Below are 13,064 nucleotides of genomic sequence, written 5' to 3'. Positions count from 1 at the left end.
TAATCTCAGTACTCAGGAAGCAGAGGCCATCAGATTCTGTGAGTTCCAGGTTAGCCTAGTCAACAAAGCAAGTTCCAGATCAGTCAGGACTACACAGTGAGACCCTGTAATGAGAGAGAGAAAGAGAAAAAGGGGATGTGCTTCCTATGCAGAGGTCAAGGAAAATGGATAAGTTCATGCAGTGGAATAAGACATGATGATTAGACACTGTGGTGATGCTCAGCAACATGGATGAACCTTAAAACACTGAAATATGCAAAGCTACACAACGACAAATAAACATTATGTGCTTTTCACAGAACACAAAACCGACTTAATTCAAGCAATGTATTCTGCACGCACATACAGATTGCTAAAATAAAAGATAAAGCGGCTGGGGAGATGGTGTGGAAGGCAGAAAGCTTGCCATACAAGTTTGAATCTCTAGAATGTATGCAAAGCTAGACAAGGTAACACACACCTGATTGTAATCCCAGCGTTTCTATGATGAGATGAGAGGCAAAGATTATTTTAATTAAAAATAAAAAAAAACCATAGGCTTGGAGAGATGACCGGCAGTTAGAGAGTGCTTGTTGCTCTTCCAGAGGACCTGAACTTGATTCCCAGCACCCCACTAGGTGGCTCACAATCATCTGTAACTCATTCCCAGGGATCCAATGTCCTTTTCTGGCCTTTGTGGCTCCCTCATGCATATGCATATACTCACATGAATGCCTGCACACGAGTGTGTGCATACACACAAATACACACACACACATACATAAGTAAGACAAATCTAAAAAGTGAAAATAAAAGGTGAATATAAACTGGGAAGTGTAACTTATTGGTAGAATGCTTACTTAGCATGTACTTGAGTTCAACCCCAGGACAGGAAAAAACACAGAAACAAAACAGAACTCACAGTCAGTGGCTACTATTTAGTAACCAGGAAGCAGAATAGAGATGGTTTGGAGTGCAAAAGTCAGTTCAAGTTTCTGTCTTAGTTAATATACTGCTTGTTTTAGAATTTACACATATCCTTTTGTTTGCATACAAAATATTTTTAGGTACTACACAATTAAAAATAACAAGGCTGGGTGTGGTGGTTCACACCTTTGATCCCAGCACTTGGGAGGCAGAGGCAGCTGGATGTCTGTGGGTTTGAGGCCAGCCTGCTCTTCATAATGAGTTCCTGGCCAGCCAGAATTACATGATGAGACCCTGTCTCAAAAATAAATAAATATAGTAAACTAGCTGCCATCCACACTGTTCTTGTTTCCCACTACAATGTCCTGGAGATTATTTCATCCATTAGACATGAGTCTGCCTGATTCTTTCTAATGTCTACATGGTATTTTGCTATGGTTCCTCCCTTATGATGTATATTTGGGCTGTTTCTACTCTATAAACAATGTTGTAATTACTGCTATTATTTATACATCTTGATACAGTATATCTGCAAGATCACATTTCTAGATGTGGAATCGCTAGGGCAAAAATGTGAGTGTTACAATTCTGAATAGATGGCTAACTTGTTTGTTCAGCTTCTGACAATGGGTGTTTAAGGTAGTAGTGAGAAACAGTAACAGCCTTTCCCACAGATGCCATCAGCAGACACATCTGAGGAGCCTATGCTTGGCGGCTTTTGCCATGCCAAGTGTTTGAAACACAGTAGGTGTGAGAATGGGGTGAGGGTGACCATTTAGGTCTCATTGCCCAGGCCTGACAGCTAGCTGTTCCCTAGCAGACCTATAGTCACAGAAGAACTTTTACCTACCCCTGGAGGGCGAGACCAGCTAGCCTAACCTTAATTGCTTCTATTGTCGTGGTGGCCCTGAGGCTTCTGAGACAGGCTTACTACACAATGCTAATGCTAGCCCTGCCTGGGCAACAAGCAGAGGCAACCTGGAAAAATGTTTTCCGAAAGAAAGACAAAAGCCAGTTGGATGAGGCAACCCCAGAACCTGGAGTCTGATTACAAATCATAGTCCCTAGCTGAGAAGGTAAAGCTGTGTGTGGTCCTTCCTCTTTGTTATTAACAAGACTCTGATGACATACCTAGTCCTCAGGCTTTGCCTCCAAGGCCCCTAGTTTTCCTTCTATGAAGGAGGCATGATTCCCTGTTCTTCCTTCAGGATTTTCTCCTAGGGGTTGTGATGTAAGATGGAGTAAGGTACCAAAACTTAAGAGCCTACCAAAAAATTCAAGGTAACTTCAAATCTCAAGATAAATGTTTTAAAGAATTTTTAAATTATGTATTGCTGGATGTGATGGTGCACACCTTTGATCTTAGTACGCAGGAGGCAGAGGCTAGCCTGGTCTACAAAGCAAGCTCCATACCAGCTAAAGCTATGCAGTGAGATCCTGTCTCAAAAAACAAAACAAAACAAACAACGACAACAACCAAAATGTGTGTGTTCCCCTGGAAGCCAGAAAGGGCATAGGATCCACTGGAGCTGGAGTTAGCTATAGGTAGTCGAGCGGCCTGACATTGGGGCTAGGAACAGAACTCTGGTCCGGGAAGAGCAGGGAAGGGTCTTAACCACTATCTTCTAGCCTCAGATAAATATTTTTTTTCTTCTTGAAATATTACAAGTTTTATTTTCCATTCACCAGATGGTGTCTTATCCAGAAACCAAGAATAAAACTATCAGTCAGAATAAACTCACAAAACGGATGAAGTAGGCACAGACCCATCAATTACCAGGCAAGCCAGCAATCCACTTCTACCTCAGGAAGTCTTCAAAGTCTTTGCCCTTCTCAAACAAGAGGAAAATAAGGAGGCTGGGGAGGGCATTGAATCCGCAACGTCATTATTACAAGATGGAGACATGACAGAGATATGCTGATAGATGGGTAGATACATCACAAAGTCATAAGTTAATAAATAGTAATTCCCAAGATAAATAATAGTCTTTGACAATTCAGAACTAATGCAAAATGTCCATAATGAACAAAATAGAAAACATGTAAATAAAAACACAATCTAGCTATGCGCCTTCCCAATCCTGTTCTACTAATTATGACTTTTAGTCCAATAAGACCTGATAGCTGGCTCAGTGGTGAAGAACACTGTCTGCTCTTGCAGAAGACCAGGGTTCTGTTGTCAGCACACACGTGTCTGCTCACAACAGCCTGTAACTCCAGTTCCAGACGATCGACACCCTCTTCTGGCCTCCACAGGCACTGCACATGAGGCATGTAAGTGCACACAGTCACACATAAAATAAATCCTTTTTACAGCCATCTGTCTACTCACCCAGACCACCCAGTAAAGTGTTTTTTAATTTTTATTTTAAATTGTAGCAAAACGTGCGTACTATAAACTTATAACACTTCAACAATACATATTCAGCATGTAGATGCTCATTCACATGGTACAACGATATAATTCTTTGAAATGTTACATTATTATATACTGTGGCTGAGTTTGGGGCGACTTTAAATTTTTCGTCGTCGCTCCACCCCCCAAAACACCCCCCCCCCGCCCCCGGCACTAGACTAAGACCTCTTGCCCTGTTGCCTTTTGGCTTTGACGCCTCTTGAAACTGCAGAATTCAAAGCAGTTAAGTCTCTCCCTTGAAGCTGCAGGAGAAGTTAGGAGGTCACGGAGGGTGTCGTCCTGACCGTGTCCCCCTGCGATCCGCTGGCATCCACCCGCAGCCGGACAGACACACCTGGCGGGCACGCCCTCTACCTGCCCAGGGCCACCTGCGCCCCGCGCTCGCTCAGCGCCCAGCGCACGGGGCTCGGGTCCCTGCCGGCCAATGGGGAGGCGGCTCGGAGCGCCAGCCGCGTCCCCCCGAGCGGCCAATGAGAGCGCGGCATGCAAATGAGCAGGTGCGGTGGCGGCCGGCCCGTTGCGGCGGCCCCGGCTCCCGAGATGTTAGAGGCGCGCTGGGCGGCCGCGGAGCAGACTGCCGGGCTCCGAGCTCCGAGCTCCGCTCTCCCGCCATGGCCCCCGCTCCGCCCCCCGCCGCCTCCTTCTCCCCCGCCGAGGTCCAGCGGCGCCTGGCGGCCGGCGCCTGCTGGGTCCGCCGCGGGGCCAGCCTCTACGACCTCACCGACTTCGTGCGGCACCATCCGGGGGGCGAGCAGCTGCTGCGGGCGCGGGCTGGCCAGGACATCAGTGCCGACCTGGATGGGCCACCTCACAGACACTCGGACAACGCCCGCCGCTGGCTGGAGCAGTACTACGTGGGCGAACTGCGAGGGGACCCTCAGGTACCAGCCGGGCCCGGGGCACACCCCGCTCCCTGCTTCCCACCCACCCCTCCCCCAGACCACCATTCCGGAGGGAGAGCCTAGATCACCTGCCCTCTAGGAGAAGGCAAGGTGACAGCTGCCGCCCTCCCCTCTCTCTCCGCTTCCCCGGTTTCTTTCCAAGTAACAGGTCACTGGCCCCTTTCCTATCTCCAGGAACCTGCCCTTCCTCTTTCCAGCGCTAGCCCCTGACCTGGCTGCATTCTCCTTCCAACATGTCCCGTCGGCAGCCCCTCCCCGGCCCCTGACAACTTGATTTCTGGACAACTTGGGTTTCTGTTTCTGGCCCCAGCCACCACCAACCACCCCTTTTCTCTTTTCTCTTCCTTCTTCTGTATCGGCCTTTCTGCTCTCCTTTCTAGTTTCAGTAATAGGTTCGTAGGCTCACCTGTCCTCGGTTCCCCAGCCCACCGCTCTCTAGGCACAGATCTCAAGTTCTGCTCGGCTGGCTCCCAAGGCTCTGGTGGGTGGGTGTGAAGGACCTGGACAGCGTCCTATAGATTATATCCACCAGCCCCTGAGTTTATTCCTATCCTAAACAGTGCCGTGGGTGTGAAAGAGTGAAATAAAGTGCATAAGGCAGTTTGCTAAGGAAAAGAGTTCGATACTTCCAACCCAGGCTGTGTGCTGCTGTGTGCTGCTGTGTGGTGCAGGCTGTTTGGATTTTTGCCTTCAACCCACCTCGTTTTAGGATGTGAAAACAGAGGTTCCGTGAGGTTCTATAAATGTCTGAAGTCAAACCACTAGGAAGTACGAAAATCAAATGTTTCCTTACTCCAGAATCAAAGTTGTCTCCATCCCAAGGATCCAGGGGCTGGGAACACAGTCCCTATCTACAGAAGTCTTACAGACTCAGGTTGGAGCTAAGCTGATGCCTTATTCCCAAGCCTGGCATGGGGCTGGTGACAAGTGAGGCCATCGTGATCAGATGTGAAGCAACGGTTGTTTCGTGTTGCTTACTCTTGCTTCCAAGTACGTTTAGGTCTTTGGATGAAAGGACACACCATTCACTGTTCCCGGAGACGCTGTTTGCCATCTTATCTAATCTTTATCTGTTATTCAGTCACTCGGTTTTTAAGTGGGTTGACAACACCGAGCTAGGTACCAACCGATATTAAACAAAACAAACGTGGTTCCCATTTTCATGGAGTGAACATGTTATTGGGGAAAGGAGGGTCCATACTACTCACACGATGGTTATTTAAATACATCTCATTAATATTTATAATATTTACATGTTGAGTCTGGGTGAAGATTCTAGAGAACATGTTCAGTAAGGGCTGCCTTGAGATAGCTAATTGAAAGATGGAGCTTAGCCAGACAAAGTGGTGGGAAGGATATTACAGAGGGACAACATGAATGGAAAAAAAAAAGAGTGTGACACAGTCAAGAGACAGCAATGGGACCAAGGTGACAAAAGTTTATCAGGCAAAGGGAAGAGGTGGGAGCCAAAAGTCACCGGGGCTTGATTACATGAGCCTCACAGGCTGTGGTCCAGGGCTTGACTTGTGGAGCCATGGAAAGGAGCGGCATGAGAAGATTTGCATCTTTGGAAGAGTATCCTGGCTCCAATGGTGAGAAGCAATGCAGGAAACCCCAGCTGATGTAAGGAGACCAGCGAAAAGGCAGCCGTGACTGGAAGGGAAAAGAGATTTCATCACAGAAGGATTTGGGGGATTTCACAAAGTGTCCAGACTTGGCATTCCTCAATGGGAGCCCAGGATGATATATAGGAAGCTGGCATTTAGTATCAGGTCTTGCTGAAGGAACAAAAAGCTTAGCTGAAAATACAAGAAAAATTGAGTGCAGAAATTGGCACGAGGTTGGGATCAGAACAGGAGACCGCCAGGCCTGTGACAGCTCACTGGCCTGCCCTGTGTTGTAACTGTGTTCTACAGACAGGAGCCAGAGGGTGTGGCCTCTCTACTCAGTACCATTCTGAATGTCACCCCCACCAGCTGGCCCGGATGGCCCCACCTACCTACCTTGCCAACCACCCAGCATTAGGGTTTGGTTTTGCTTTGTCTTTCCCTGCCTGACCCCTAGGGAGAACTCAGAGGCAAAACCCAGTTCACCTTTGCTTCCTGCTTTTACCTGTGACCCTCAGAGTCCCAGTGTGGTCATGTTGCAAATATCCAGATTTTCAGGTTGTAGAGGATGTAGAGAAAACTAAAATCTCACAGTCCGCCTTCAAACCCACAGACCAGATTTAACCAGCAACCATAGTCACCTTACATTCCAGTTTCCTGTCACTCTGCTGGCAGAGGTCAAATGTAGAAACTAGTACAAGGTCCTCCTTATTTTAGCTCATGTTTTTTGTTTGTTGTTTGTTTGTGTGTTTTGTTTCATTTCATTTTGTGAGATATCTTGCTATTTAGGTCAAGCCAGCCTCAAACTCGATCCCTCTGCCTGGGCCTCACAAGTGATGGGATTACAGGCATGCTTTACTTTACTGGGCAAAGTTCTCTTTAAACTGGGGGGAGAAAGGTAGTTGAAGAAATCGGGTAGGGGTGGTGTGTCCATTCAAAGAGATGACTAGATAAGTCCTTCTAACAACCCCCCCCATTACCTCCTCTACTTCCCCCCTCTGCTGCTGGATCAGGGGTGCGGATACCTCTGGAGGTAAGAGCTCTCTCCTGTCCTGTGAAGAGCAGAAAGGAAATGCTATGGACTAACTGTTGTCCCCCTCCCCTAGGGACCCTTCTCCAGCCTGATCGTTAAGTGGGAGCACTCTAGTGTCTCTTCTTCCATGGGGCCACCCCACTTATTTCCCCTCTTCCCCACTTTGCCACACCCCCCTGTGTACACACGCACACACACATTCACACTCACACAAAGGCACACACACAGAACAAGTCAGACTTGTTTGAGCTAACGTACTGTGGGGTAGGGGAGATGAGCTGCTCACCTTGAACAAGTGAAAGGGCCCGTGGCTGATGGGGGAAGCTGGCTCTCTCACTATCCCTGGCTGCCAGAGCCACTTGGATCAAGCTCCCTAGCCTACACACTGACACCTGTGCTCTCCCACCTGTGGCCATGAAGCCCAGGTTTTGAGTTGTGACCACCACTTCAAAAAAGGAAGCAAGGCTGGTGAGATGGCTCAGTGGATAAGGGTGCTTGCTACCAAGAGTGATAACCTGAGTTGGATTCCTCGAATTCATACAGTGAAAGGAGAGAACTCATTTCTACCAGTTGTCCTCTGCCCTACTCCTGTGGACTCTGCACATGCACGCACAAACAATAAGATAAATAAGTAAATAACTTAAAGAGAGAAGGGGTTCTGTGTCTAAACCTCCTTCCGAGCCCATAGATATTATGTTCCCTAGACTTTGGTCACCCAGGAGTCACGGTCATAGTTCTTTACAACTGACACACCACTTGAGTTATAATATTTGATATTCATCTCTATATAGACTCATTTTTTAATTTTAGCATATACTGACCCTAAGTAGTAAGACCAATAGAATCACAGGCCTTTTGTTCAGTTGGTTTTGGTTTTGTATTTGTTTTGTTTTTGACACTGTGTCTTTCTACATAGTCTTGGCTGTCCTGGAACTGACTAGATAGACCAGGCCAACCTCAAATTCAGAGATCCACTTGCCTCTGCATCCTAGGTTCTGGGATTAAAGGTGTGCTCCACCACATTCAGCCTTATATATACTTTAAAATAAATAGATATTTTTGTGGGAGGGGAGACAGGTATGATGTAGCCCAGACTGGCCTCAAATTCACTATGTAGCTGAGGATGACCTTGAACTTCTGGTCCTCCTGCCTCTACTACCCAAGTGCCAGAATTAAAGGCATGTGCTACCATGCTCAGTTTATGTGATGCTGGGGACCAACCTAGGGCCCCGGGCATGCTAGCCAAATAGTCCATCAACTGAGCTACTTCTCAGCCCCAAACTTAAAATGATAAAAGTTGTCCCTTTTATCTCCTAAAGCCATCATGGGTACCACTTGGACCACACTATAGGAAACAGTGAAGTAAGACTTCTTAAACTTGGTATTCTGTGGGTCATCTGGGACTAGTGTAAGAGATGAAATTGTGTATGGGAAAGTGTATGCATATATGTGTTTCTGGTAAAAGTTCTAGATTTCCTCACAGCCCAACCCAGATCCTCTGTCAACCACAAATCTGCCACCAAGGGGATAGTAACTGTCAGAAAGAGACCTGTCCTCCCCCCCCCCCGTCCCCCCCCCCCCCCGCCCCGCATTGTATCACAGACTTGGATGGATCTTGTTCAGAGACCAGTGAGATATGAGCCATCTGCCTGAGAATACTCCAAGCAAAGGAAGCCTCAGCTCTCCAGATTGTAGCACTGAGGCAGCACAGTGTCTGGAGGATTTGGGGGCCAGGTCCTAACCAGGTAGGATGTGTCTCTGAGTGGCTAAGAAGCCCACAGCTTTGCCACCCACAGTTCTGCTAGGCTTTGTAATATTTGCTCAGGGCTTCAGGGCTTGAGTGATTAAATGGGAAGAGGATCTCAATGCAGGAAGCCTTGGGGTCCCCTCCTTTCTGGGGAGCCTTGGAACACCTCCAGCACAGCCCTACTTGGAGGTCTGAGCCTCGGAGAGCTGGGAACCTACCTCCACTTGCATCATGGAGTGGGGATGAGACGTCAGCTAGCTGACATCCATTGTCAAGGGCTCCGCACAAGGGCCTGGCCTGTGGAAGGTCTCTGTCCTTTTCCAACTGCTCTGGCCTGCTGTGACAGCAGCAAGCCTGACGTGGAGGATGAAATCACAGCCAGCTAGTAGCACATCTGGAGACCTGGCCACTGATTCCGTGCACAGATCCCGAGGGTTCCCTGGTATCACTCCAGATTGGCTTCGAGACCAAGAATTGGGGAAGAAGATCAGAAATAGGACTCTTGGGAATCCCAGAAACCCAGGAGAGTGATCACCTTTGGAAATATTGCCAGGAAATACCCGAAACTGATGCCTGGATGGCCCCGCCATCCTTTCGAGCCTTGCTGTTGGTGTGCCCTCCTACCCCATATGACACACACCGTCGCTTCACGTGTAGTTTTTGTTTATTTAGACGAGTAACAGGTACTCCATTCTCCCTAAAACCTGCCTTGATACTGAAGCTGCCTTTGCCAGGGTCTTGTGAGCTTCCCTTCCCTGTTGCCAGGGTCTTGTGAGCGTCCCTTCCCTGTTGCCAGGGTCTTGTGAGCGTCCCTTCCCTGAAGCTGGCGGCTGGTTCTCACCTGCGCCTCCCGGGGCTGGCAGCAGTCTTGGGGTTGGGCTCTGCTGTTTGCTTTGCTACTCCTTTCCCCCACTTGGATACTCGATCCTTTTGGATTTTCTGCCTGAATTCATTTTCTATTGCTACTGTAACAAAATGCCACAGGCAGAGATTTAAAGCAACACTGATGTATCCTGTTACCGTTCTGGAGGTCAGCAGTGGGACATGAGTAGGAAGGGCAGCATTCTTTCTAGGGTTTTTCTACAGCCACCTGTCTTGCCTTTTCAGTCTTCCGGGGGCAGCCTGTGTGCCTTGAGTGACCCCCAGCCAATGCCTCATTACTCAAGCCTCAGCTTCCAGCATCACATCTCCTCCTCTGACTCTTCTGCCTCAATCTGTCAATTATAAATGCTTTTAGGGATATATTGGGTACACCCAGATAATCCTGGATAACCTCCCCAACTCAAGATCTTTATCTTACATCTGCAAAACCCTTTTGACAAGTGAAGTAACATACTCACAGGCTTCAGGTATTGGGACATGGACCCTGGGAAGAGAGAGCATCGTTTTTCCTACCATGGCGCTTGTATCCCTGGTTACCACCTCTCAGTCTCTGTTGCTGCATTCTCTTGCTTTTCCTCTGCCAGAAAAAAGGAAAAGACTTAGGACAACCCAGGTCTTTGATCCAGTGGATTTCAGTGTCTTTTCTTCTCCACTCCACAATGGAAGTGGAAATAGGTTGCCAGCTCTCCAAGGTTTCAGCTCAGACCTCCAAATTGGGCTGTGCTGGAGATGTTCCAGGGCTTTATATCAGGGAGGGGATCTCAGGGCTTCCTGCAAGTGCCTTTTTACCCAGGTAAACCCTTCTATTGCTATGACCCAGAGGAAGATGTAGAACTCTTTCAACACTGGCAATGAGCTCTTGTCTCCTCCCAGCCAGCAGCGCCTCCCAGAGGCAGCTCCTGTCCTCACCTCTGTCACTACGAGATGCTTTTTTTCTGCCTCTGAGCTTCCTTCCCTGTTCTCTCTTCAGGGTGGCTTCCTTCACTCAGTATCTCCCCTGGGGATACTCGGTGCTTTTCATCTCTAAGCACAGCTAATCTCTGCAGCTCACCCTGACCTGGAGAATCCATAGGTGACTAATTGTAAAAAGAAACCCAGGAGACTTGACAGGTGACAAGCTGGTCCTCGGAAGCCTCTTTAGTTTCCTTTCTAGACAGTCTCCCCAGCTAGACCCTGCTCTGGCCAGAGTCACATCATGCTTGTTATTGCAGCACTCTCCTGGGAAGTCACCTCAGTGACTCCCATTGCCTGGGACACTTTCAAATGAAAGCTTGGTTATATAGTGGCCGTCCTCACTGGACCCCCATGGCACCATCTCAAAGGTTTTGTCTTGCAAAGATTCTCTCATCTCTTTCTCTACAACATCCTTTTTTCCTTCTCTCAAATCCTCGTAGCATTTTACCTAGCACTACCTCGTAGCCTTTGCAACATACTTCTCAAGGTATCTTCACTACCTGACCTTGTCTTGTCTTTTGTCTTGTCTATGAAACTACAAACTCTGGGTCTTGGCCTTGTCTGCCTCATCTGTGTTTCATGAGGATACATTGGCACACTGGTTCTTGCCAACAGGAACTAAGAAATAATTTGAACAAGCCAATTAATGGGATGCTTGGAAACAGGGCCTTATGCATAATTTAAAAGGCAATATTCAAAAACTAAAATGTGTGAAAAATATCTCCCATTCCTTTATTAGCTAAGTGGGTTGCAGTTGGTAGAAATGAGGGAGGGTCATAAGTCGCTTGTTTCTGCCTTTGCCCTCCATTTGTTTCAGCCAAAGTGACTGGAGCATAGTCCTCACCCAGACACTGCTGTTCACTTCTCCTCAGACTTCCTGCAAGGAATAAGAGTGAAGCTGGCCATAGGAAACAGCAATAGAGCCAGTGTGGTACACATCTGTAATCCTGATGCTGGGAGACTATCACGGGGATGGAGAGTTCCAGGCCAGCATTGGCTGTATAGATTGGCTCTATCTCTAAGGAAAAACATCAACAGCAATCAATCAATCAATCAGTTGAGTCTGGATGTAGTGGGATGGGCCTGTAATCCCAGCACTTTGGAGGCAGAGGCAGGAAGACTGCAACAAGTTGAAGGCAAGGGGAAACAATTGGATACTACCCTGCTCTTGGGGTGTAACTGGTTCCCCAGTGGCTCTTAATAACTGCATGATACACATAAGCATGACATAGGTTGCCTGTATTTCTAGGGCCAGTTATCTTTTCTGATGACTTCTCATGCAAATTTCTCTAAAGCATGCAGTCTCTGGGCTCTCTCTCTCTCTCTCTCTCTCTCTCTCTCTCTCTCTCTCTCTCTCTCTCTCTCTCTCTCTCTCTGTGTGTGTGTGTGTGAGTGTGTGTGTGTGTGTGTTTCTATGTGAGTGTCTGTTTCTTCTCCCCTCTCTTGGTTTTATTTATGTCTTATATGTATGAGTGTTTTGTCTGAATGTATGTATGTGCACTACATGCCTGCCTGGTGCCTACAGAGGTCAGAAGAAGGTGTCAGGATCCCCCGAGACTAGAGTTAAAGACAGTTGTGAGCTGCCATGTGAATGGTAGGAACTGATCCCAGGTCCTCTGGAAGAGCAGCCAGTGTTCTTAACTGAAGCCATCTCTCCACCCCCCAGGTAGTGGCTCTCAGTCTTCTCTAGCTGCCGCTCATCTAAGGTGGGCAGACAATCCTATTACTCTCCCTACCTGTTCCTCTCTACAACAGGAAAACTACTCTGTCAATAATAAAAAGCAGACGTGGACAACAAGCCTAATGCTCAACACACCTGCAAAGTTCCTGACTGAAAAATATGAAGCCCAGACGTGGTGTTTTATACTGAGAAGCATTTCCCTAGTTCATAATTATAGGAATATTTTATTTCCTATTTTGATAATATAGGACGTGGTATTTAAGTAGTAGTATCTGATAAGCCAATTTTAGGGGATTTGCTTTGATATATTTGAACTATGGTGTATACAAGAGGTCTTAACACCCTGTTACAGGAAAGCTAGAGGCCAGAGATTCCATTGTTACAAGTACATGCGGTTATGTAGAGTGAGCTAGATAGCTGGTTGATCATTACCTAAGTAAATTAGTCATAATTTCTTCTTGCACGGGAAGAGGAGGTAGGATTCCATTGTCAATATCCTTATCTGCTTGGTAGGACTCCTCAGCCTTGCTTACTGTTGCATAATACTCCAACTTCCTACTGGAAAATGAGTCAAAGCTGAGGGAGATCTCTTTAGAAATCTGGTTTTAGCTTATGAATTCAAATAATACAACCCCATTAATTGTTCTCTGGTGGTCCCTATTCATATGTAATAATGAAAATAGAGGCCTGGGACGTGGCTCAGTTTGTAGAGTACTTGTCCAGCATGCGCAAGGGCCTAGGTTTGATGCCCAGCATGGTGGTACATGCCTATAATTCTGGCACTGCAGGACTGGGGAGGTAGAGGAAGGAGGATCACACACACACACATAGGGAATTTGAGGCTAGCTTCAAACATGAACTACATGAAACCCTCCCTCAAAAAAAACGAAAGAAAGAAAGAGAAAGAGGGAGAGAAGGAGAGGGAGAGAGAGGGGG

At 47.4% G+C, this 13,064-nt stretch overlaps 1 protein-coding gene across 1 annotated transcript in view; it reads left to right on the top strand.

Moving 5' to 3' along the window:
- The first annotated feature begins 3,747 nt into the window (after positions 1-3,747).
- Fa2h (fatty acid 2-hydroxylase) overlaps positions 3,748-13,064 on the top strand; it is a 62,502-nt gene continuing 53,185 nt past the window's right edge. Inside the window, exon 1 of the mRNA XM_006974089.4 lies at positions 3,748-4,203. Coding sequence (XP_006974151.2) covers positions 3,793-4,203 — 411 coding nt within the window. The 5' untranslated portion in view covers positions 3,748-3,792. The remainder of the gene's footprint in view (positions 4,204-13,064) is intronic.

Source organism: Peromyscus maniculatus, chromosome 5, assembly GCF_049852395.1.
Source record: "Peromyscus maniculatus bairdii isolate BWxNUB_F1_BW_parent chromosome 5, HU_Pman_BW_mat_3.1, whole genome shotgun sequence".
NCBI lineage: Eukaryota > Metazoa > Chordata > Mammalia > Rodentia > Cricetidae > Peromyscus > Peromyscus maniculatus.
The sequence above is the reverse complement of the archived record's forward strand: the minus strand, read 5'-3'. Positions and strand labels throughout refer to the sequence as shown.